Here is a 27,265-nt window from a genome sequence, read left to right as displayed (position 1 = left end):
TTCATTTGGTATGTCTCCAGCAAAACAATTAACACAAATTATTCTGAAACCCAACATATCTACACAAAAAAAAAAAAAAATAGAAAAAGATATCACCCTGTCTCCTGAACAGAAATCAGTTCCACGTGGAAAAACCTACAGAAAAACCCTCTAAAGTATTAAAGTATCAATCTGAATTTCTGAATAAATAAACAGTTTTCCCTGCAGTTGAATGTTTTCACTCAAATCAGCGATCAGATCCCACACGCCTGCTTAAATATGCCTGACTTTGGTCCTTACAAAATGACAAGATTACAGAATGATAAACCAGATGATAGTTTGAAGCGAGACAATGAGGCATTGTTTACAGAGAAGATTGAGAAACTGCTTTAACAAAAGGGTTCCGTGGACATCTATTGTATGTACAAGAAGGAGATTTACTGGAGATTTTGTAATTTCTACAAGGCTCTTTCCAACCAGCTTCATTAAGTTGAAGTAAATCAAATCATGCAGAGATCTGGCTCAGCCAGAGAAACATGCCGGGAAAGATACAAAATGAAGAAGAACAGACGCGAGATGATAAGCTTTAGAATCTTTGGCATTTTTCATAAACATTTTCAAGGTTTTTAAATCTGTATATTCACCCATTTTCCCCCACACACTCGCCTACAAATACATTATACATGTACTCTTTATACACAACTCTGTATATGCATGGGTACACAAGCACACGTGCAAACAAAGAGGCATTTTTGTGGCTTTTTAAACCAGGATAATCTTTCCTCAATCCTTCCATTTGCAGCTACAAACAGCTTTGCATAAGCAAAATACATTCTTTAGCCAATCAAGTATATGAAAATGTGCCTGTCCTTATTCAAAGGCACAGTGGGACTTCGAAAAATAAACTTATGAAAAACTACTGAATCTTCCTAATAACCCAGTGGAAGATAGTCTGCTGTTAGTTTTCCTCCTCCTTCAGATTCCTGGAACAAGCCCACAAGGATTGTGCTATGGAACCACACACAACTCCATCTGGATCACAAATCCATAAGCAAGGTTTTAACCATTCTACCTTTTATTAGATGACTTTCAAAACCCTTTTTTTTTTTTTTTTTTTTTTTTACAAAAAAGAATCTTATCTCTCAGGTTTCTGCATTTCTTTGTACTGTCAAGTACCTCAGGGAATGCTGGTGGTAATCCCTGCCTGGGAATCATAAGCAACAAATCCAGCTCTCATGCTGCCAATGACTTGTGGTGACAAATCACTCCCAAAATGTCCCACAGCACCTAAAGGACTGAGGGCTGCAGTATCAGCAAAATTAAGCAGGTTTTACACATAATTCTGTGTTTTAGTTTCCCCAGTCAAACAACCTGACTAATGCTCATTTTCTGAAATACATAAAGCAAGTGCACAATTGCTAAAAGATTGGTAAGCAAGCCAAAAATCACATTCTCCACAGAACACAAAATGGGGTCCTTTCTTCTGTCTTTCCATTGCTGTTTCCACTTGACTTCACTTTTGGGTCCTCTCCTTGTGAACCACCAGGAAAGACTGCAAGAAGACATCAGTGGTGGACCAAAGCCTGCACCCTATTGCACAACCACTTCTTTGGGCACGTGCTCTCTTTCTGCACAAGCACTTGTTTCTTTAAGGTTGTAAAGTGTTGGTTTTTCTTTTCCTCTTGGATCTGTAGTGTTGACCCCTCTGGATTTAGACAGGAAAACAACAGCTATGCTGAAAATATCTGATGAGATGGAATTATAAAAGGCAAGCCAACAGAGTCTTTTCAGGTCACTGAGTTAGCCTTTTCTCTTAATCCTTTCATGGCATAAGGTTTTCATGCATCCATTGCCAGCAATGGATCTCTGATGATTCCAGTATATAAAGAGTTAACCACAGGCTGGGCTTAAAAAAAAAAAAAAAAAAAAAAAAAAAAAAAAAAAAAAAAGGAAAAAGGAAAACCCACAAGTGCAGGATGAAATATTGAGATACTGTTGGAGCTCCTAGCTCTTTCTGCTAATTATGATAAAAAACTTTTTAAAATGTACACTGCTTGAACAGAAGATGGGTATCAAAGACTCGTTAATTCAGAGCTTAAACCTTTCTAGGCACAGTGATTTAACTCAGAAAAGAATAGCTTTCATATCTTAATGTAAATCTGTTGGATATGTTAAAAACTGGTTCAGAGCATCTCCTCACATCAGCTCAGCTGATCTGCTACACTAAGCAGAATTATCTCTTCCTACATAACACAGGGAGTGCTGCCACATCCAGCCTTGTCTCTACAATCAAAGGGGGGAATAAAAAAAAAGAAAAATAAAAGGTGCAGTTGCACCATCCTCTTCCATTCTCCTCCCCATCCCACAAAATCATTCACATTTCACCTTGCTCTTTTTTTGGGATTCCATGCCAAAAAGACAACCCAGAAAAGAAACCCAAGATAAGTGTTTATCAAAAACCACATCTTCCAAGAACGAGAAAGTCCGTGGCAAGTGACTCTAGTGTTGTTCTGAAGCAAGAGGGAGGGGAGGGGTGCAGTGTGTGCACGTGTGTGCAGGGAGGGAGGTGCTGCATTCCCAAACCCTGCTGCATCCTAGAGCGTGCTCCGCTTCTTCCTGATGGGGCTGGAGCTGCTGGATGGTTTCAGTTCAGCCTGCTGCACCTGTAAAAACAAACAGGCATGACGTTTGCACTTAGGTAACTCTAGCTCACTGCAGCGTGTGTTAATGGCTCCCCCAGGACAAACCCAGGGAAACTAAGGAAGGTTCAAAAGTAATGAATCATTTTCTAAACACAGGAACATGGGGGATTAATTGCAGGAAGGATTTGAGAAGTCATGCATCATTTCTTGAAACAAAAATATTAAAAGCAGATTTTTCTAATGAGATACATGGGGTTCTACCTGATTTCAGAAATCTTTTTGGGTTTGTTTTGGTTTGGGAGTTGTTTTTCTTATCTTTCTGGCATTAACCTATTAGTTTAATAAACTTCTCTCAGGAGTCTCAGTTCAAGTGGATCCCAATAGACAGTAAGATGACAGTTGTCAAAACCATACACAGACCCTGGGATGTTGAAATACTTAATAATTTCAAAAAAGGAAAGTATTCTTCCAAATAGAACCTGGACAAAGCTACCTCCACCTTTCAAAACAAATTCATATACAATATAATGATTAAAACATGTGTGGTAAACTGTCAAGGATGGTGTAATCTTCAAATTGTCTGTTGTGTGAGACAAAAGTATTCCCACTGAAATCATGGGGAAAATTTGGCTGAAAATGCCATCTTTTTCACTCCTCCTCTGTCTTCTGTCCAAGACATGTGGTTGTAAAGGGGTACTGTACAGATAGGAGTAATTTCTAACTCACTGCAGCACCCCAGTGAAATGCTGAATGCATTGATAGCACACAGAACAAAGCAGGCAGAAGGGCTTTGGAGCTTCCATGGATGACTTGTCCCTGAAGTGTGTGGCTGTCACTATTTTCAGCACTAGTGGAAAACGCCAAGTTTTGTCCCATCCAAGGAACTTTTATCATTCCTCCCATAGAAAATGGTGATCATTTTCCTTGGAGAGCTCAAAGGATCCCAATATGATAGAAACCACTCAAGGAAATGTTGTAAGTGTAAATGTTAAATAAAGCATAAATAGAAAAGCAGCTTATCTTTAAACATAAACATTTAAAGGGCATATGCAAACCATCACTGTAAATCCAGTGGCCTCTATAAGAGCAATGACAACAAATAAAAATACACTGAAGCTTAATGGCTCTATGATTGCTCCTGCTTAGTGTTTTTTCCTCTCACCAGTCCATGGTGAGATTTCTTTCCAGTTATTAGTGCTGCCACCAACCAGTCTGGTGGCCTCTTGAGATAAAGAAGCTTTTTCCAACCCTGCTTGGGTTGGAAAACCCAACACTGCACGTGAGCAATTCAGTTTCTGTCTCCAACAGCATCAAGTCACTATGGGTAAGATTGTGATCCCCTTATTCCCAGTGAGCAGCACCTCACAGGGAAAGTGCCACAGAGAAAGGCACAATGTCAGAGGGATCCTGGGCATCAGGATCAGGGCCTGGGGACACAGATTCCAGACAGTGAAAACAAAAGAAAGAATCCTTTATATTGTGTGGCTTCATTACCCAGCAAGACTATTTTCCCTCCTCCAAGAGAAATAAACAGATCTTGACATTCGAAAGGATTTATTGTTCAAATAATTTCCAGGAAGATAGGCGAGATTGCTGAAGACAATGTTGTTGTTTCAAAGAAATGGGAGAAGAGACAAGACTTGACTGAAACTGAGGGAGGATAGATTCTGGTTAGATTAAAACTTATAATTCCATAATGGTAGAAGATTGATCTGATCAACTGTAGAGTATTTTAAGCACATGTCAGGGTTTCCTTTAAAGAAAAAGATGAGCAGGGCATTGTCCAAAGGAGGCCTGGAGCTCAAGCACAATGTCACAGAAATAATTCCCCCCCATTCCTCCCCCTATCTTGAGAAAGAGGAGAATTCAGCAAATCCTTTTGGATGGTTATCTCTATCAAAGAGACTATTTTTCTCCTCCCTCTGCACAAATACCGGAGCAGAAAGGTGACGAAAACCATAGCTCAGTAACCACGCTGAGTGATTTTCCAGATCATTTTTAAGTAGGTCTTTTCAGGATAATTTTTCCTCAATCATTTTATCCTTCTGACAAAGGATTTGGGCTCCCCTCTCTTCTAACGCTCTCTCTCCCCTTCCTTTTGTGGATTTTCCCCAGATTCCTTATCTCCCTTATTCAAAAGTCTTTGGTATTGTATTCCCAAAGGGAGCACCCAGCCGCTCTCAGTGTCACTCCTTGCCTCTGTTGGCTGTGGCCATTCATTACCTACCTTTTGAACATCAGATGGTACCCTGGAGAGGAAATCTAGTAGCTCATTATTGTCGATGGCATAGGGATTTCTAAGCTTCTTAGTAAATTTATTTATGCCTAGGATAAAAAAAAAAAAAAAATTAAAGAAAAATAAAGGCAAACAAAATAATACGAGCCTTTTCTACTCCCTCCCTCTAAATTTGTTCAGGCAAGGTGAGAAAGGGAAAGGGAATTCACAAGTAAAAATTAGTGTGAAAACAGTGCCTCAGACTTAAAGCCACACACATGCTCCCTGTCACGTGGAATCACTCACAAGTGGGTCCTGGAGGAAGTAGAGGACATCACTGATAAAGGTATTTCTCTACTTTGGGGACCATGTGCTGCCAACAACGTGGTGAAAAGTGACTGCAGCAAGAATTCATTCTGGGGGATACTATAGGGAGAATACACACAATGAAAGCCAAGTGTGCTGTTAAATCTGCTATCCTACACGACCAACTGGAAAGCTCCGAAAATAACTGGGAAAAATTTTCCTTCCATCTCTTCAGAAAATGAAAGCTTCCCTTCCCCATCCCTCATGGCTTATCCCCTTTTTGCAGAGCCACATTGACCAAACTGTCCATATTATGATGCTGTGGGACAATGTAAAACCTTATCACAAGGTTTACTTTAATTTGATCTTTGTGTAAATAATTAGGCTTATGAACTGCAGCAATAGCAGTCCATCTCCATGGACTTAGAAAAGCTTCAGTTGGCAGAGGTGGTCCCTAGTCTGGACAGAAGATCCATGGGACTGAAATGTTCATGTTATTGTGAAGTTCATAAGGTCTTCCCTTGCCTCTCTTAAGGTCTTCTAGGTGAAGAAAATCAGCTAACCCATTTTAAAGAATAGCAAAAAAATTCAGATGTTAGTTGCCCCTGAGGATCATAATACAGCATTCAATTCCATCATGCCCCTGTCCAAAACCTCATAGTGGTTTCCCTGAAAGTGATTTCAAATGTGATGGCTGCTCCAGCCTTCTCCTCTCCCTGAAATGTACCTGCTTCACATCTGAGATTCAGCTTTTAAGCCATATACTTGTAGCAAAATGACAACACAGTTTTCTGTGTACCTGATTTTTAAAAAACAGAAAATACCATAAGGTCTTTTGAGGCCTTGCCACAGGGTAGTTGTTTAACATGTATCATATCTGAAGGCCCTGTCACTCTGGATGATGTTGAATGGATGTATAGTTTTCATGTACTCACCATGTCTTCCATACAAGAACAACAATATTTCGTTACTGAACTTTTTACTCCCAGCAATTTCTCCCCTTTCTTTTTGCCCTTTCTTTTGTTTGATTTAATCCTTTATTTCTTTGTTGCTGTTGCCCAAGAATGGCTTTTTTTTTTAATGCCACCTTCTCATTCCCTCCCCTTTTCTACAGCCAAGACAGCAGCTGATGGCCCAGCCCCAGGGGTCACAGGGGGTCCCTACAACTCAGAGCCACATCAGGCCTGAGCTTCTGCAGGTCAGGGAGGATTTACCTGCACTGTGCTCTCCACACCTCTCTACCTCAAGGCTGAGATAAAAGTTAGCACCCTAAATAAGACAGGAGGTCATTTGGAGATGTAGAAATCCTTCAGCAGCTGGAATCATAGAATGGTTTGGAGGGAGTCTTAAAAACCATCTTAATCCAGCCCCCTGCTACAGGCAGGACACCTTCCACTAGACCAGGCTGTTCCAAGCCCTGTCCAACCAAGCCTTGGACATTTCCAGGGATGGGGCTGCCACAGCTTCTCTGTGAGCTCACCACACTCACAAGAAAGAATTTCTTCCTGATATCTAATCTAAACCTGCCCTCTTGCTGTTTAAAGCCATTCCTCTTAGTCCTGTGCCCTTGAATGCCATCTCCTTCTGTGAAATATGACCTCACATTTCTTCATAATGCCACCAGGAAAGTTTTACTTTTTAAAAGCTCCTCTGTATGTATCTTCATACAAATACTTTCTGACCCATGACAAAAGGAGATGCTCAGTGTTTCCCACTGGGCACAGCCTGTCCTGACTGCCAGGATACTCATACCCAAAAGGCTCCCAGGGTCCAAATCTACATGGTCCAGCTCTGCAAACACATCTTGTCCACTTCCTACCATTTCCCAGCTGGAGGGCTCCAGCACCAGGAAGCTAATTACTTTCCTGCAGAAGAATAATAACACTGAAAGTAGCTTATCTAGGCTAATGCTCTTCTTGTGGTGCTGTTGGAAACTTATAAAGAACCCTAAGAAAAGCAAATTATCGGATAACCCAGGGGGGAGAAATGGTAATTTTAAGAAGTTCATAACATCTTTATTCACCTCTAAGCAACAGCACTTGTTTGTCTGTGTAACAGGTCGTTTAAAGCTTGTTTGATTTCACTCTGTAGACATATATTGTATTTATCTCATACAAATGACACCCAGTGGAGTACTTACCCCAGATTAAAACAATGTACCTCAGTGGTATAAAATACAAAATAACTGTTGCTGCTGCCAGGACCAAGCAGGCCAGGACAGAGAGGAAAGGCACCGTCCAGTTGAATGTGCTGTAAGGAAAAAAACACAATCCCTCTCAACATTTCTGTTCCTGGACACTGTCTGTTCTCTGCTTCACAATAATAATTTAATGACCCCTTTGCAGTGCTCAGTGCAGTCAGATATGCTGTAAATTGCAGACACTTTGGAAGGTGGATAAGTAGATTGCTACATCTGGATGCTAGAACAGATTAAGGAAGATACCTGAGAGGCAGCTATCACAGTAAGGAAAGAGAAGAGGAGCCCTGGGGAGCTCAGTGAAGTTGTTAGGCATGTAAGTGAGTTGTTTTTGTTTCTTCTTCTATGTGTGGCATTTGTCACACATCTCTGCTGGCCACTCAGCTCTCCATTATTCATGGGCAGATTATCTGATCTGGAGACAGGGTGAGCCAGCTCCACTGGGTCACAGTGAAGGTGACACAAGGTGTGTGTCCAGTGCACGACCCAGGTGTGGCAGGTAGCCAGAGTCAACCCCAGCAAATAACTTGCATTGGATTGATTAGGACGCCAAACTGTGAAAGAGCAGTTCGAGTAATTTCTCTATGTAACATTAGGGCCATAATATTCTATAAAAAATCTCTCTACATATACTTACATTTTGTCCTAGATCTTTACATTTGCAGCAATTCTTTACTACACTGAGCATAGGATGCTGGCTGGGATAAGCTGTAATAAGCCAGCAGCAGCCCAAGCTTCTGCATTCCAACAATCCACATCGGATCTTTCCCAAGAGGAGCGCTCTTGAAAGGCTCAGTTACTACAGCATTTCAGACTTTGGCCACATTGCAGTGAAAAACAGGATTTTATTTCGCTCAGACCTCTCATCTGCAAGTCGATGATGGACTGAAGGTGAGAAGCCACTGCTAACACATCTTTGGAATTACTTTGTTCCCCCTGTGCCATTGTAAGACATAAACCTATGCCCTGCACCAAATGTTGAGATACCTGGACTACAAGGATGCCTGCTAGTCCACAGGAGGATTTATGGATCTGGGCATCTCTGTTTCACACAATCTGCCTGCTAACTTCATCATATCACAATGATGGGGAGTAGGAAGAAGAGAGAATGAATCTGGACCACTTATCAGGCTATAAAATAAGACAAACTTCCCTTGACAGATAAAATTAATAGGACGCTTCAAGAATTACATTTAAGCTTCAATAGACGTATTAAATATTAAGTAAAAATAGGTGGGAGAGGACCCATCATTATCAATCAATGTAGCTTAAGTTAAAGCAAAAAAAAAAAAAATAGCAAAACAGCTCAATTGAGTTAAACTATGAAAACTCCCTATGATTGTGTAACTGGAGTGACAGACGGAAACTGTAGCACAATTCAGTCTGTCACTTACAAAAAAAACTTTGATAGCAATTTTTTAATGGCACATCACTGCCGAGCTACAACAGAATCCTTCTGAAATTACATCGGGCGTCCACATTAATACCCAACGTGTTCTTTAAGGCCATTGTTAGCAAAATGAATACAAGAATTAATAGTGTTTAAGTGCTTGGAGTCTTCCTGCCATGCAGCTGGGCAGAACAGTGCCCTGTTCATAGACTGGAATACATCTCTGGGCCACTTCCACCCCAGCTGGGGTGTCCAGTGTGGCACCACAGCACATGTGGTTGCTGTATTTTTAGCTTGAACCCAGCTCCTCATTAAAGTGAGGCTCGGTCACAAACCATCACTTTGTGTTCAAAACAGACAACAATATGGATCAATTAAGCTCCAATAAAGACTGAGTTATAAAAGGTTTGTGTGTGTTTGTCTGTGGGATTTTTTATTTTTTTTTTTTAGGCTCTTCACCTCCCTCCTGACCTGTAAGGTCAGGAATACCCTCTGTGTGTCCCCCCCTGCCATGGGACCCTGAAAACCCCCTCTGGGCTTCCTCGTGGCACCAGCAGGAAGCAGACAGCTCAAAATGGCAAAGACAGAAGAAGATCAATGTGTTGGCCAGGGACACAAGTGACTGGTGACCCCAACAGCCAGGTCAGGATGGGGAGGGCGTGGGAAAGGCAACACTGACCATCAGTACCCACTTTCTGTGATGGGACTGAGAAGAAATGCCTGATACTTCTGTGACCACATCTTCAAGCATCATCTGTGGCACCCATGACTCCCCACCCCATCACAAAAAAGCAAAATTCAGGCAAACATGAAAGCTGCATCAGTAAGGACACTGCTTCTCCTCTTCTCTGTGCTCTGCAAAGGTGTTTTGGAATAAAAGACTGTAAGAGAAGAAGCAGTGGTGGGACTGGCCAGCTTATCCTGCTGCACCTTGCAGCCATTTTTGGAGCAAGACAATTACTCCACCTTGATCCTCCTGGTTCTGCTTCATTTCAAATCATGCTCAAGCAAGAAAAGGTTATTACTTACTTTTTAATCCTCTCTCCAAACGATGCTATTTCTTCCAGGATGCTTTGAACAGCTATGATGATCTCTTGGACCATGTGGATTCTCTCAATCAGCCCCTTTTTCTCAGATTCCTAATCAAAAGAAACCAGAAAACCAAAACTTTTAATTATTTGCTAGGGTGTTCACAGACTCATGGTGAAAATAAGATTTCCAGCACTGCTGATCCATCCGTGACCTCAAGTATTTCACTGAAGGAAGGACAGAACAAACACCCTGGGTTTATCACACAGAACCAACATTATTTGTATAGATCCCTGTATTTTCTTCCTTTTCCTCAACACATGGGCAGAGGTTTCTTCATCTCCTAACACAACCTGACTGCAGGATCTCAACCAGGATTTCACACAATTGGATGCCAAAGCACAAGAGGTGCTGAGAACCCCTGGTGTGGAGTGCTGGCTGCTCAGTGCTCCACAAAAACAAAAATATTCTTGTGCAGAACTTCTAAATATCACATTTCTGAGCTTTGTAGGCCCCTCGCAGCCATGCTGGTTTGTGTATATAAATTAGCAGCAAGATAGTGAATGTAATATTTTTGAGCATTCTGTATACAGAGACTTATTCTTTTACTGGGAAAAAAAAAGGATGAAAGGAAAAAATGTCATTTTCCCTTTGCAGCGGCCATCTCAACTTCATTTCTTACTGCTTATTTTAGGCAGCAACATTACAGGACAGTACTACACATGTGCAGAAATAAAAAGGAAGCACAGAATGAATTAAAAATCAAAATTACTTAAATCAGGCTTGAAAACCAGTATACAATTATCAGCATTCAGCATTTCTTTGCCAGCAATCTAACACACATACAGGCATGCAAATTGGCTTGGTTGCAGATATTCTTGCAAGAAATCAGCAAAACATTCACTTATTACAAAATGCAGAGCCCTGGACACTGATTTTACATCACATTTAGACACTTAAAAATCAGTCGAATTTAGAAATAAAAAAAAAAAAAAAAAAAAAGAAACAAAAAATGAACCAACAAAACATTTTAAGCTGTGTTTTAACCAATCTGTTCCCAGAGAAGGGAGATGATGGTAAAAAGCATTTTGTATCCGTGGCCCACACCAGTCAAGGCAGAGGAAAGGGTGGGTGGGAATGAGCAAGGGCCAGAGACTTTTGCATCAACACTGCTGCAATTCTGCCTCTGGGTTCTCATCCACATCCCTCCTCCATGCAGGACAGGGTCAGAGGCTATTTAAAGGTCACACAGGGCCACAGAGGTGAGGGCTTTTGCTCCAGCATTTTTGGCATTACCAAACTGGCAGAGGGTCTGTAAGGGGCTGAGAGAGGGCACCACTCTGCAGAAGGTGCTGGAATAACCTGTGACCCTTCCCTGGATGCTGACAGGCAGCCATGGGAATGCAGCCCTTATCCCACTTTGAATTACTTACTGCCCATTTCTCTTCCCAGCAATTTTTGAGTTTAAAAAGCCAGCCAAAACCACCACGGAGTTATCAAGCTCCAGACATTTGAATATTTGCCTTTAGGTTGCAAGTCAGTGCACAATGAATAGAAGCAGCATTTTAAATAATCACACGTTTGGGTGTGAAAATGAGTATTTTTACATTAATAAAACAACCAACAAAAATGAAGCCCTTGGGGTGTGAAATAACCCCAGAACAAAATAAATAAATAAATAGTCAGTTTATGTGAAAATAGCACCAAAAAGTCATTTTCACACAGCTCCAGTTATAATCTCGTTAGGCTCAAATGTAAATGACACATTGAAATTATATTTAACTATTTCCTCACTGGAATGGTACAACAGTGCTTTGGCCATAGCTGGCTTTTTTCCCACCAAACTTGGAAGCAGAAGCTGAGGAGCAGCTCATGGAAAACCAGACAGTGGGAATTTCATTCTGTCCAAATTCAGGCAGAGGGGTAAATAAACCACTTAAATGAAGTGATATTGCAGGGCAAGCCTACTCTTGCTGCCCAGAGCTGCAAGGCAGATCATCTGCCAGCTCTGCCTGCATCATGCTGACTTCATTTACACATCCCCGATGGAGCTCAGAGATGTGGTGATAACACAGTTTAACCAACACAACACAACACAACTCCTGCTGCAGCCACGAAGCAGAGCATAAAATAAAAATAAATAAACCAGAAACTGCCAGTCCCTAAGTTATGACAACTGCATGCCCATGCTCACCTGGCTGCATGCTAAAATCACCCCTGGACAAGAGTGCTTTCGATTTCTGATGCAAATATGGCCAACCAATGAAAAGGCAGAGGGAAACTAGGATTAGAAAACCTTGTAAATAAAATTAGTAATTCGAGGGAAAAATAGGTTGCAACTGTGTGTATGCACGATGGGCATAACTGTTTGAAAATCCTGGGAATTTGTCAACGTCGTTTCTTTGTTATTGTTGTTTGGTTCTGGAAACCTGCAGTCTAAACACATGGACAGGATTATTAGATCACTGCTTAAGCAACGTAGAAGCAGACAAATGAAGTACAACAAATGGGATTTTCCAAATTTTTTAGACTTTGGAGTGTTGCTTATGCTATGTGAAGCCAGCACCTCAGAAAACACTGTCAGAAGCAGTAAGAGTCCATCAGGATGAAAGTCACTGGACCCTATTTATCAGTAAATGGGCACTGTCATAGAGAGAGCTGTATTTGAACACTACCATGTTCATAGAAAATGTAAAGAAAGAATCCAAAATGCATCTTTCACTACACACACTTTCTTATCCGTGCAAGGTCCCACCACCCAGACAATTCTTCTCCATCCTCTCCAGGTATCATTCCTTTCTGATTGCTCTTGGACTCCATGTATTATACTGCTTGAAAACTGGATTTGGATACCCATAGCTTAAGATCACAGCTCAGAAGCTTTTGCATGAATTGAAAACGAAATATCCTGCCTATTTCTGGCATTATTTCCCTAAAACCAGTCGTGATAGCTTCCATTAATTCAAGGCCTTTGTCTCCTTTATTTCTTAGCTGATTACAGCACTGTGGGTGGACCAAAACTGGTCCTCAGCCTCTGGGAAAGAATTAACTCCATCAAAATGAATTTACAGCTGAGAATTAATTATATAATCAGTGTGTTACCTCAACTCTTCCTTGCATATCCTGATTTAAGAATCCTTCATTTCTACATTAATTGCCTGAACAAAACCACAAAAGGGGGTTTACAAAAGATTAAGCATGTCAGGGGAGGGAAAAAAAAAAAACCAACAACTCCAACCAAGACCCAGCAATTTCAGTCTTTAATTTCTTTCAGAAATTAAGTCTTTTGTCTCCAGCTACCATACACCAATTGAAGTCTGAAACGAAGAGACCAAATCTCTGCTGTACAGGAAGATGCTCCTAGATTTTTCTATTTCTCAAATATGTAACAGTTAAACAGGACACACAAACAGACTTAAAGAGCCACCACAGCTCTGGGATCTCCCTTCCCCAGAAGGAACTCATGCTGCTCTGAGACATTTAGGGTCAGTTGCAAAAGAAACTTTCGCGCAACCACAGCATGGAGGGGCTCCCAAGGCTGAAGACTTTAAAAGAGTGGGAATCTGGGGCAGACCAGGACAGGATGTCCCCAGCACTCACACAGCAATTCACAACGGGTGAGCTGCAGCAGTCAGAGCTGGTCTTGCGAGGGAAAATCCTAAGAGTTATGGGGGAAGACACTGAAGGCAAAATTCTTCAATCATCTGCTCTGGAACAAAGGCCAAATGCCACCCATTAGCGCTTCTTCTCTAGCCAAGCATCCATTACTGAATTCAAAGCCTGGATGGTGGAGATCCCCTAACTTCTTTTGATCATTTGTTTCAATGATTAATAGCTTTCATCTTTACAGAAAGCTGTTTCCTATTTTTTAAATCTATCCTTCAAATATTTTTCCTCTGGATACATTCAAACCAGCAAGCAACGCTCCCAAATGCACAGACAAATTTTGCTGTTGTTCTCTAAGTGTATTTCTGATGTATACTGCAAGTATCACATGCACACAAGGAAAAGTTAGGCTTGAAGCCATGGGTAAGTTCTACATAATACTTGCTCACTTGGATTTCATAGAAAACACTTGCAGAGAAAAATCTTGCATGCAACTTTCAAACAAGTGGTATTCATCAGCAGATTTCTGGCATGCCAAGGGGAACTCAATATATAAAGCTGAGGAACACTTGGGGGCAAAGATGAGGAAAAGGGGAGGAGAAAACACAAATATGGATTAATGAAAAGGAGGAAGAAAACAGGATACAGGCAGCTCAGTCAGGAATGAAAATCCTGAATCTCTTCAGGGATTGGAAGAATTAGTCTGCCTAGCCCTGGGCTGGCCTAACTTTCAGGATTAGCTTTCTTACAGTAGCTGTCTCATTATGCTACTGCTGCTACAAGCACATTAGGGTGATGTTTTACCAGGATTTATCTAATGTACCAGTTATTAATTCTTCAGTGTATTAGCAACAAACAAGATTGATGGAAAGGGAAAAGAAAGGAAAATAGCTCAGGCATGCATTTCTTTTTGCTCCACTATTATTCTGCTTTAAAAAAAAAACCCAACAAAACATGCTGTAGTTATTTAGGGAAAAGCAGAGCTAGACAAAGTTGGATTTAATTTGCAACTGCTCTCTGCTGGACTACAAAACTCAGACCTTACCGGTGTCCAGCAAAAGCTGTGCCAAAAAACATCTCAGGGCCAAAACACTCGTCCACGAAGAACTTCTGAAACCAAAAGGATTTTATTGGGCATAAACAGCAGACCACTGGCCTCTGTTGCCAGCAGGGAACACTTCACTAACGCTCCAGTCTAGCAGCAGAACGAAGCTCTTGTGGGAGGTGGCAGCCATGGAGTGACAGACAGTCTCTTGGTAGCTGAAACGAATTCCAGGCAGAGCTTTGCAAGCAGTCACCACAGCAACCTTGAACTGGTTCCTGCCTTCCGTGGGAGCCAAAGGCTGCCGAGAGGAGCCCAGCAATGTGCCTTGCTGAGTCACTGCCCTGCCCCGAGCTGCAGAGTCTGCTGCGTGCCGAGGGGAGGACGGGCACGCGGAGGGGACGGCTGCCAAACTCTGAGCAACTGCCTCGTGCAGCCCTGAAACTGTGCATCACAGGATCTTTTTGTTTATTAACACCATGCTGCAAATGTGCCTGCCTGTGGAAATTTAGCGGATCCAAGTGTACTTGAAATAATTACCAAATAGAGGAAATGCAACACATACAGGTCAATTTATGCTCTCAGTTAAAAAGGTGTGAAATCTGGAATAATTCCACCGGAGCCAATAGAATCACTTCAGACTGGTATGAAGGGGAGCAGCATTGGTCTTAAAAGGACACATTTGAAAGGAAATAGCACATCATCCTGCAGCTCAGGCTGGGGAACACTCCCTGAAGGGCAGAAGATGACCACTCCATGCCTTGTCCAGCCATGCCTGCCCTTTCTCTGCCTCCATTAGATGAATTTCATCCATACACAGGGGACCAGCAAAAGTCTCCTAAGCCAAGCCCAAGAAGAATCTTATGTGAAAAACTCTAGGTCATAATTCAGTTTCTTTCTCTATGCACAGGCATGAAATGCAGGTAGTTTAAGAAGCATTTTCTGTACATGGTCACGTTTTCATAGACGTGTAAAGCAGCCCAAAGTCCACTGGTATTGCCACAAGTTTTCAAGCAGTATCACCAGTCACAATAGAATAAAACACAATTCAGGTGAGGAACACATGCTTAAGAAGCAAGAATAAATCCTGAATGGAGATAAAAAGTCATCAGTCATCTTTCATTTAAAAACTGGAAAGGGAAAGAAAATAAATTTTGTCAAAATAAGTGCTTTCTCCTGGAAACACATGAGACTTAAGAACAATCACATGGTTATTAGACTTAAAACTACTGGATCATCATCTATAATCTAGGTAATGACCTTCAGAATTTGGGGTACAGGAGAAAGAGGTATCTATTCATATATCTGACCAATTTAAAAGAAAATTTAACAATATTATAAACAGTTGGAATTTTTAAGAGAGGAGAACTCCCTGAGGCTCATCTTCTGGGTCCAGTGACCTGCTTAGTCACTTAACTACTTAATATTTTTCTAGAGATTTAGAGAAGTTGCAGTGTTGGCTTTTACCTACATCTAGGTAGGTAATTCTCCTTAAGAGGGAGAATTCTCTACCACCATTCTCTCCACCACCTCTAAACCTATGAATGGGTGGCTCATGGCACTGATGTAAGAACTGTGCCAATTTATGGGATGCCTACGGATAAGACCAGCCTTGGAAAACGCTGCTGTGTAAATAAGATTTAACAAGAGACCATTTAACTTCCAGTTTCTTGTACAAAGAAGGCTCCCAGGAAAAGAGAAAAGCAAAACCACAGCAACCCCTGCACTGGGTGCTCTTGCCCATAGTTTTGTGGAGGACATGGATGCTCCTTGTCAGTCTGAACATACCCTGTGTATCACGGGGCATTTTCAAGTCCTTCCCATCACTTCTCTTCAGCAATCTTAATAGGGGATGTTGAAATATTATATTGCAATTGTTGTATTGAAGAGAAAAAGAAAAAAAAACTAATGAAATTATTTATACTTCCAGGGAAGAAAACAATGAGATGATATTGTCTTGAATGACCTTTCCTAAGTATGGGGATATAGCATCTTACACAATAGACTCTTGGTTCATGTTTCAATTACTGACCTTTACTGCGGAGAAAATTAATGCAATTTTCATCGTAATCCACCCGTACAAATAAGATCCATACGGAAGGTTTCCACATGCTGAATCTAACTCAAATGGAAAATGTCAGCTCTTTGCTACTGGATGGATTTGACTTTAATTTGTTCGGCTGGAGTCTTTTTGAATTGTGTTCATCAAACTTTGTATATCTTTGGTACCTACTTTTGACAGAGAATTTCCTACATTAAAGGCATTAAGTTTTTATTCTTTGGTGATTTTCTTCCACTTCTGTTTTTTTTCCAATACATGAGACACTAAACATTTCTTGGAAGTTGCCAAATAACTTGGCTTAAAGCCACAGTATCATTTGGTTCTTCCCTGCTACATTGCACTAGCCAAGCAGGACTACACTGCCTCACCACAGGACAAAAACTCATTAAAAAAACCCAAAAAAATCAACAAAAACCTCACACAGGAATTGTTGTTGATTTACTTTTGTCTCTGATTTTCTTTTGAATCAATTACCAGACCTGAAAATAGTAGTAAATTAAGCTTTGTCTGTTGTGGAGATGTAAACTATTATTCAGACAATGGAGAAGACTCCAAGGCTCTTTTCAGTCAGGTGCTATGACACTAATCATTCTGTTTGCTCTTGAAACTCCACAGTCATTATCAGAAACAGAAAAAAAAATTAAAATAAAATAAATAGAACTGGTCAACAATCAGACAACTTAAACTGAGCTGCATGCAGCTTGTCTATACCTTCTTACTGGCAGACCAAGGATGCTGCAGTGATGCAATTTTAAAACAATCCTTACTCAGGCTGACAGAGCCCAGAGCTGACAGGACACAGCCTGAACTCTGTGTCCAAGATGGCACAAATCCGAGAAGGCATTTATCCAGGGAAGAGCTGGTGCCAAAGGGACAGAGCACTGCTATCTTTTACAGCCCTCCATGCTGGTATGTGGGGAGGGCAGAGGGGGAAAGGACGGGGGAGTCAGCAATTAAGCCCTGTCATTTAAGACAGATAGTCTAGGTGGAGGGAGTTAATCTGCTCTTGGGTTTTTGAACTAAGTGTCTGTGTATTTATAATTTGTAAACAGTTCATCTCTTCGAGGGTGTGTTACAATTCCCAGAAGCACGGTCTGTTATGTCTAACAGGCAGCAGAACCCAGAAGGGCTCTGTGTGCAAGTATTTTGATACAGCAGGATGACAGGAAACAGAAACAGTGACCTCGTACACCACAACCCAACTAGCAGATTTCAACTTTGGGAGCTCTTGTATTAGGGAGGAAAAAAAAATACACAGACTTCATTTTAAAGTAGACTTGTCTGTTTAAATGTTGACATTGCCATGAGATAGTGTCATAAAATTACATATTTCTTACACTCCCCAGAGAGCATTGGCCACCCTCAGACTTGGAAAAGTGTCTTAGAATGTTCTTAATGTAATTAAAGATGTACCTAATGTACTTAAAAGATGCAAGTCATGGGAGTGCAAGTGCAGCCCATCACTGCTGCATGGGGGTACACACAAGGCACAGTAAAGACATTAAGGCAATTCTGCATAGCACTGGCCATGGGACCAATGTAGGGGCTGGCAACTGTCTCTTCTGGCAACTCTGTGCCAGAATTCCATCCATAGCAACTGTAATGTTGGGATGTAAAGTGTTATCTTCGTGAGAAAGCCTGCTGGGGGTATCTGGTGTGAGAGGCTTTAGCCAGTGCTACCAGCCCTCTGTGTCAGAGTCCTGGAGTTTGTGTGGAATGGAGACAGAGGCAGCTCCCATTACAAAATGGCAAGGCCAAACCATCAACAGCTCAACACTGACTCCCCGGAGTTTTACCAAACCTGCACACTTAGTTAAAATAAACCAAGAAAGTGAATGAGAGTGAAGCTGTTTTGGGGGAGACAAAAACCCAAAGTCATTAAATCCATATTGAAATGACCCAGTTGTATTTGCACAGAGAGAACCAAAGTCACTGGAGTTAAATGTAGGGTAAATGTAACCTAGAATATCTTAGCAGCAATGAATCGATTGCACATCACAGGAAACAGGATTTGATACCTATTTAGTACATTCTTACTTCCCTTTTCCCATCTCAGCACTTGCAAGGGGAAAATAGGAACATTAAAATAGAAGATATAAATGGGATTGTTCCAGTGAATAAGTTACACCTTCAGGCATCACACAAATAATATGTACAAGTGTCTAGAACCAGGTACCCACTAAATAGAAATTATTGACTTCTATAGATATACAGTATTCTTTTGAAAAAGATGCAACTTTCCTTTAGCAACTTTTGAAGAGTTTCAGATATCGGTCCATTCACTTGACGAATTTTACAATACAAAGAGTAAATTATAAATGAGAACATTTAAACAACTACTGTGTGTTGCAAGAAACCTGTAATTCATCTGGATTGCCTAAACTTCACTTTGTAACCTTGATGGATTTCTGGGTGCTCATTAAAATATAAGCACAGCAGAAGAGCAAGTTACATTTAAATAACTATTCCCATCAATTAGTCTGCTGAGCTTCAGTCCTAGAGTCTGTGACTGAAAAGAGTTAAGGTGCACTTGCTAGTTGCATTATTGATTTGCTTCTTAATGATCAACAATTTCACTGCAGCATTTTTAAAACATAGAATATTCAAGAAGAGTCTTATTAACTTAGTATGCAATTTGAAAGTTTCACATCCCCTCATGAACATTTTCTTCCTAACAGCTAATGTTCCTTTGCATGCTGTTGCTCGTTAAATAATTCCTCACCTTTTAGCTTTAAAGTATTTATAGATTATCAGATCCTCCTTCACTTACTTATGTTTTTTCAAGCTGTATACATTTAGTTCTCTTAATCTTTCTTCGTATGTCATGCCCTCTAATCCTTTTATCATTTGTCACTGTGGTTTGATAAACTTGGAAAAAAATCCAATGAATTTTTCACAGTGAGAAGAATGAGTAAGTATGTTCCAATAAAATAAAAAACAGGCCTTGCCAATTCCAATTCTTTCCACATTTCAGCTGCTGAACTAAAACTGTTTTTTTTCCCAGGCTCTGAAAGAAATGCTGAGAAAATTCTAACCAGCCCTCCACAAATCACACCAATTCTGGCCTACTGAAGTGGAAATGCCAAATCGTTTGGGGAAAGCCATTAGTAGGGCACGTCTACCAGAAGCGAGGGGGGATTGCACATCCTTGTGTACATCCCTGCACCTCCTCCACCACACAAACCCCTGCTGCAGGAGCACATTCATGAGCATCTGCCCACTGCAAGGCCAGGCACAGCCTGGGGCTGCTCAGAGTCAGCTCTTGTTCAGGTCTTGCACAGGTACCGCCACTCTGGGGTGTTACACAAACCAACCCCTTCCTACTTTCAAACCTGCCAAGCAGCAAACTGCTGACAACTGTCTTCCCAGTTAATACAGAGAATAACTGAAGATTTATAGAGAGATTATTTGTTTGCGTTCTCCCACCTACCCTCTGATTCTAGCCAACACAGTTGTGAGATATGCTTACCTTATCATCTTCATCCTCATCTTCATCCAAGCCCATAAGCTCCTGCAGAAGCAGATGTCCATATTATAAAACACAACACTTATTTTTTAGTGACAGGCAATGTTCAAAAAGCTTATGATACTCCCACAAAGTTTCACTATACAATTTTCTCCCACTTTATTGAAAGTCATTTAAAAAACCCCCCACTTTCTCCTTTCCAAAACAGTGTTTTATATTCAAGGACCTTTCTTTTTTGTGGTATTCTGAACAAAGCATGCAATACCCTATACAAATTTTAAGTCTAAATAAAGCACTAGTGGCCGTGTCCAGTAATCTGAAGGCAACAGGCTTTCAAACACATTGCCAACTTTTACTATCTGTAAACAGCTTTGTTCTCAGTCTTGCAAATGAACCAACTGGTATGTCAAGGCTGAGGACTCTATATTCAACTTGTTCCATCCCCACTGCCACAATGACTGCTCCCTCCCTTTAGGGCCATTACTGAAACATTAGACTTTAGAAAACACATTAGTATGAACATAATCAATCTCACATAGAATCCCAGTCAGATTTCTATGCAGCATTATTTCCTCCCTTTAACTTCTGTGCTGACAGGTAGGACAGAAAACAAAAGGCTTGGGGAGGGCTTGGAATTAGGAGCACTTGGCTTTCAATTCAGGTATTTAACAAGCTGAGCCTTTAACAGGGTCCTCCAGTTTTTTTCTTGGTTATTTAATAGCTACATTTGAATCTGTGTACTACAAGTTTAAATACAGCAAACATGCAAAGAATGTGAAGAATCACAATAAAAAGATGTTTTGAATTTAGGGTTTCTTAGGGGGTTGGGTGTTTCTCTTTTGGAGTTTTTAAATTTCTTTTTTTCCTCTGAATAGCAGTTTCATCTAGGATGTAAAAGGTACTCGGAGTTCAGATAGCCAGATTTATTCTTTGGCTCTTTGGAATACCCAGCAGCTGAATTAACACTGATCATGGTTTAAATTTCTATAGAAGCTCCCCATCTGTAAATCATAAAACATTTTACCAATATTCATGAATTTAGCCTCCTGGCAAGTGGATCAGGAGTACAAGGTTAATACTGTTATTCACATTTTATAGCACAGAAATCAGAGAGAATTTGAGGTTCACTTTTGCAAAGACTCTTGCTTGCATTCCTCTGTATACACAAAATGTGTATGCTGGCACACAAAAACCAAAGGCAGTGAATATCCAGCCAAGGCCTGAAGAAGCAAAAAACAAATAAATGACTGTGTAAAAAGCATTGGTATTTTGAAGAAAACCTTTTCTCATCTGCAGGACAGATGTAACTGGGGCTAGCACCTGATTGTCTATTTTTGACCTACAGATGGTTAGAATCATAGACACACATAAAAAAGGAATCAGGTAATATTAAAGGCACTTTGACTACTTGTTCCATATGATCCCAATCCTACAAAGCACTTTGGCAGACGTGTGATTTTGCTTATGCAAAATGCACCCCTGAATTTCATGGCATGGCACTGCTTACAGAATGTGTGGCAGGAAAAGAGCCAAATTCCTGATGGACCTTTCTTTAGTATTACCACAATTAGCTGTATGTTTAGAAATTGCCTTTTTGCAGTGTCCATCTGATGCTCTGCTCAATTTTTCTGTCTCATTTGAGACTCTCCTCACCTGAACATGCAACAAACCACAGGATGAGGGAAGGGGCTGGAAGGCACTCTCTATGTATTTTATTTCTGGGTAGGTTATTATTGTTATTTTTTACTGCCTTTTGTGTTAAAAACAAAAACATCTGTTAGCCTGGGATTCTCCCACATGGGAAGTTCTGCTTTTCTTGATGAAATCAAGTAGTCACTGAAGACACACAGTATCTTTCTGCGTTATTCTGGACTTGGCTGAAACTGAAGAAAGGCATTTCTTTTACCGTGTTTTCAAATTAAGCCTCCTCTAGTCTGGATAATGCAACTTCTCCTGTTTTCTAAGAATCTTTCCACTTGGGAGTGGATGAAAACTAAACAAGGAGCAAATTTTCACATGAAAACTAATAAACATGCCATTGAATTTTTTTTATTCTAGGATATTACGCCTTTGTGTAAAATCCACTTGACTCATTTAGGTAAAGGTATTCTTCATGGTTACCAATGTCAATCATCTTTTAATCAAAAGTTAGAAGGAAGCTATCCTTTGACTTCCATTTCATTACTGTATTTATTTCACTTTTAAAAACAGAATATTATGTATATTCATGAATTTACTCTCCTGTCCAGTTCTAATTGCCATTGTTAAAGACAGTGGTCAACATCAAACAATCATTTTATACCCCAACAATAGAACTTTGTCACACCTGGTGGTTATTTCTGTGCTAAACCTTTCTTTCTCCCAAGTTAAAATCCAAAGCCTAAATTTCTGGGGGAAACAAAAAACATTTTTGGGTCTTTAAGAGCTGATGGGAAAGAGGAATAAAAGTTTCTTAAGACTTCAGATCACAGGACAAGGCTTAAAAGAACTACGTTCTCCTTTGGATTCTATTGACTTTCCTCTTCTGTGAAACACGAATCATGAGTGTGTTGCAGAGTGCAATGGCAGGAGGGGAATGGCTTTCAGGAACTTGCTGCTTTGCAAACCTTTTTTAAGTCTAATTAAAAACGTTTGTAGGTATTTAGTAAGCAAAATCCACCTCCTACACACTCTCATCTTCTTCTCCTACTACTCTGAATGGTTTATTTCTCTAATTGAATAATAAAAATTGAGAGGGTTGAGGTTTCTTTTCAGTAACTTTGAAACAAGAGTGTTGTTTAGCTACAAAATCAACTTAATGCCATTAGAATGTGTGACACTTCACTCAGGCAAACTGAGACTGCCAGAAATGTCACTCTACTTGCCTGGGCATCCTGGGCATTATTGACCTTCCCTGTTGTGACGAGGGAGAAATTGTATGCAAAGAGCACCAGCAAGGCCAGGGGCACCATGTACAGCTCCACGGTCCAGACAGTGACCACAAACACCTGGAGAATACAGACAAGTGTGGAAAGAGAGAGACATGTAAGAAAGGCTGTCAGTTATTACCACTGTGCACATTCATCCTTGAATCTCTGCTCACCCCACCCAGATTATTATTATTAATTTGGCAAAGAAATCTGCTCCCCCTGTTCCGTGTGAGTTCATTAGGCTGCTGCTCCCTCCCCTGTACCTGGGGAAGGAGAAGCCATGAACATGAGGTGAGCCCAAAGCTTCTCCACTCCTTCCTGGGATCCCTCCAGCCTGAAAGCCTTTTGTCCTTAGTGCTGGTGTACAGCAGATGCACTTAGAGAGGTCAACCTGCTCCACTCATCAAACTCTAACTGCCAGGGGGTCTTTCCCAGGCTAGGGAAGAGAATTATCCTCTTGTGCAACAGGAGCCATGGAGCTCCCTTGTCACTCCACAGGGGTGATCAGCAAATGCATCGTCACCATTAATCCACCTATACTCTTGGCACACCAGCTCGGAGAAAGGACTGTCACCTTGCAGGAGGCAAGGCCTCAGGCTGCACATGATTCATTGTTTTGGAAAGGGATCCAGTCAGCCTAGTCCCCGTTCTCATACTCTTGCCATTTTTCAGCACAGCATATTCTGATTTCACTGGTTCTTTGGAGTCTCTTTTCCTAAAAACCAGTATGAGTCTGTGTGTTTGGACTGGTATCTGACAAAACCCACTAAAAGCAAAAACAGAAGGCAAACTGGAACTGCAAAACACACAAATAATATGATGGGGATCTAAAAAGCACATAGGATTTTTCAAAAAAACTGCATCAAGCCAAACTGCAAACCTATCTTACAAGTACCAACAACACCTGAACAGACTGCAAACTTGGAGGGGTTGGCAATGCAAAGTTAATAAACTAAATCCAGAACTGCCATAAAATGTATGTTGTGATCCCATTTCCTTTTCTACTCATACATAGTATTTCCAGAACTGCCTAATGCTGGTAGCAACTTGAAGCTATTTTAAGCAATCTCCTTCAAAGACAAGGCACAAACACATTTTTCTGATTTTTCTTTCCCCAAAAGAAACTGATTTAATCAAAAACAACAATCACATTTTTAGAATAATACAGGTTAATGGAAATGAGTCAGATCCAGTAGAACTATCTCAAACAACAACAAAGAGAAAATTCTATGGGTGATGAGGAAACTAAATCTCTACCTCCCCTCATCCTCGTCTTGCCAAATACTACATAAAAAGACAATGCTGGCAGTTGTAGAATGGGACATTAATGGCAATGTATTTTGTGTTATGAACCTGAAAGTGTAACCACTCTGAACCAAAGAAACACTTCCCATTGCATTCAGCAGTGTGAGAATTTACACCCCCACAAGATAGCAGCTGTTTTAACTTTTTAAACAAAAAGACTTGTCTGATGTCAGACAAATGGCCAGTTAATACCTACCGTGGGCCAAACACAAACCAAGAAACAATGCCTGTATCCATAACCTTGCCCAAACAGCACTTGCATTTTCTGGAGTGCACCTGATTTCATGTTAGCTGTTGCTATGCAAGGAATTCGACTGTCATCCTGTTCTTGGCATTTGTTGGCCTGTAAAGCAATTTCCAAGATATATTCATCTATAAAATGGGCTGACATCCAGGAAATACATCCCCATGTTATTGATTTGCGGCACAGGAATGTGGAAGACAATTTGGTTTGGGGTTTTTTTTCCCTTTTTTGATCCTGTTGTTCAACATACTAAAAAATTAGAAGTGATAATGATTCACACAGCCACATTTCATATGTAAGCAAGGCAACAGAAACACGTGAATCCAGGCCAAGAACTGGTACTTGATTTGTCTTATAGGAGTCTTGCATAACTTTAGCTAATAAAACCTTCAATAGTTTTGATATTCTCAGCTAAAACATCCCCCATAAATGAAAAGCTCCAACCTGAACAAGTTCCTCTGAAGCTATTCCAACTCTCTTGGATGAATATATGCTTGTCTTTTAAGACAAAGTGAAGGTGATAACAGCTTCTGTCCTACCCTAAATGTTACTTAAAGAACAAGGAAAGGACCTGTTATTATACATATCTCCACAGCTATCTTTGTCAGGCACACATAGATTAAAAAAAAAGACATACATATAAACATATATTCGATCCTTACATAAATTCCTTTCACAGAAATTCTCATTTCCAGATATTAATTCCCACTTCCAGATATTAATTCAAAGCATTTGCCTCAGCCCAGGGGAGGGGGTTGCATTTGCACCACCTCCCTGGGTAACAGCAAACTCAGCCTTCCCTTGATGCAGCAAAAAGACCCCACCAGCAGCCAGCCAGGCAAAGTCCTACAAGGAGTCAATGAAGCTCTTGAAGAACCTCTCTTCATTCACTCAATTGCAGGACTTGACCCAATTTTAGTGCATCTGTCACCATCCTATGTGAACATCACCCTGCTCGGCTGCAAGTGCAACACAACCTTGCAATCACAGGTCATTCAGGCAAGCTACGAAGCCAAGACCTTGGTGATTTTAGATCTTACAGTACATTTTGTGTATTATTAAGTTTCAGACCTCAAATAGAGCTTCATTACAAGATCTCACTGTGGGCTCAATGGGTAGCTGAGGCATGCTGTCTCCTCCTTTCTAATGCTGGCTGGTTAATCAGCTGCTGAGTTATAACTCAGACAGTGAAGCTTTGATAGAGCTCCCACATCTCCTTAACAAGAGCTGCTTTGCTGCTGTTGCCACAGTACAGGGAACTTTCATTACTGTGACACGACACAGACACAAGACAAATTGATTTAGCTATTCAGAAATTATTTAGCCTCGGAGGTATGGGAAATGATTGCTGTGAACATACAGTACATAATAAAAGTTCAGAGTGTGTTTATAGAGCGAATAGAAATATTTCTGCTGTTTTAACAGCCTTTTGAGTGGTTCTGCAGCATCAGTTTTCAAAGCAGATCCCCAAGCAGGCCCATGTCCTATTATCAACTTTCAGGGAGCTCCTTGACACTGACCACAGCACCAGCAGCCCTGTGACACAGATACCCACTCCCCAAATGACAAGGTCCTCAATCATGCATGTTTTTACTCTCTCCTCAGCGATACTTTGTGCCTGGGAGAAGTTCTTGATTTATGCTGCCTAAATTATTTTCTTATCAATATTTTTATGCCAAAACTCAAGAGTGCTTCAGCTGCTGATGTAAATAACAGCTAATGCAAGGAAGAGTATCTTCTTGATTTCTTGTCATCCCCAGTCTTCTTTTGCCTAATGCATAAACTAGAAAGAGAATCCATTAGCAGGTTCAGATCACTTTCCCAGTGCCACAGAAGTCAGGGACACAAACCATGGCCCTGCTTCAAATGATCCAGTTTCAACAAACCATTCCTTTCTTCAATGTTTCTTGTTGTTAGACCAAGTTCTGTCAGACACAATCCATTACATTAATTGATACTTTTTCTGCTGGGCTTCACACTGTTCTTGGGGGAAGTTAAAAGCACAGCAGCCAATTTCTAAACTAAGAGTTAAAGTAGTAGAAGTGAGTTTTCCACACTACTCCTTTTAATGCAGTTTGAGAGTATAAAAGCCTATTATAGAAGTGAGCACTTTAATTCACAGCATTCTAAAACAATGATGAAAAAGAGAAACAGAAATAGGATAGACCTATCTTGAGGGAAAGAAAGAAAAAAAAGAGCTCTTGAAACTAATATTTAGCTAGAGCTCTACCTAAAAGACAACAGCAATATCACAGCCTTGGAGAAAGGACCACTTGATTTCAGCTGATTAATGTGTTGCTATTTCAAAGGGCCTAATAACTACAAGTTAAAGCTCTGGAGGTTTGGGAGCCGTTTCATCTGAAAATCATTGAAGAGGGGTCCAACTGTTCCTGTCAAGAAGCATGGAGTTTGAACAACCATGAGAGTGGCCCTTTTGACAGCAGCACAAAAGATGAGAGAAGGCAGTCTCAACTGAAAGTAAAAACAAACCCTTAGAAACACGTTTCAAATCTGGTTTTTCTGCCGCTCTGGTTCCAATTTAGCATCTGACTATTAAGACCAGATTTTAGACGGGTGTCTACTAAAATATGCCCATAAAACATTTGTCACCAGCAAACCCACAGTCATGGGATAGAACAGTTTTAAGAGGCTTAGAAACCTAGCACAAGATAGGATTTTCTGCGTGATTTTTCCACACAATAATTACAATTTTTCTAACTGTAAGATTAACAGGCTCTTTTTGACCTGGCAAGCCTTTATGGTGCAGTGAGGGATGCTGTGTTGTGTGACAGAATAACTCTTGGACAGCACCAGTGATGGGAGGAGAGTGATACATTCCATCAGATGGAAGAAATAAAAGTGAAAGGAGATTA

At 40.7% G+C, this 27,265-nt stretch overlaps 1 protein-coding gene across 1 annotated transcript in view; it reads right to left on the bottom strand.

The window, feature by feature from the left end:
- Positions 1 to 1,955: 1,955 nt before the first annotated feature.
- MCTP2 (multiple C2 and transmembrane domain containing 2) overlaps positions 1,956 to 27,265 on the bottom strand; it is a 101,459-nt gene continuing 76,149 nt past the window's right edge. The window contains exons 18-23 of the mRNA XM_066558591.1: positions 22,799 to 22,921; positions 19,938 to 19,979; positions 9,759 to 9,868; positions 7,283 to 7,392; positions 4,849 to 4,946; positions 1,956 to 2,642 (exon numbers count right to left, since the gene is read on the bottom strand). Of these exons, the coding sequence (XP_066414688.1) occupies positions 2,574 to 2,642; positions 4,849 to 4,946; positions 7,283 to 7,392; positions 9,759 to 9,868; positions 19,938 to 19,979; positions 22,799 to 22,921 (552 nt within the window). The 3' untranslated portion in view covers positions 1,956 to 2,573. The remainder of the gene's footprint in view (positions 2,643 to 4,848; positions 4,947 to 7,282; positions 7,393 to 9,758; positions 9,869 to 19,937; positions 19,980 to 22,798; positions 22,922 to 27,265) is intronic.

The sequence above is a fragment of the Molothrus aeneus genome, chromosome 13, assembly GCF_037042795.1.
Source record: "Molothrus aeneus isolate 106 chromosome 13, BPBGC_Maene_1.0, whole genome shotgun sequence".
Taxonomy (NCBI): Eukaryota; Metazoa; Chordata; class Aves; order Passeriformes; family Icteridae; genus Molothrus; species Molothrus aeneus.
The sequence above is the reverse complement of the archived record's forward strand: the minus strand, read 5'-3'. Positions and strand labels throughout refer to the sequence as shown.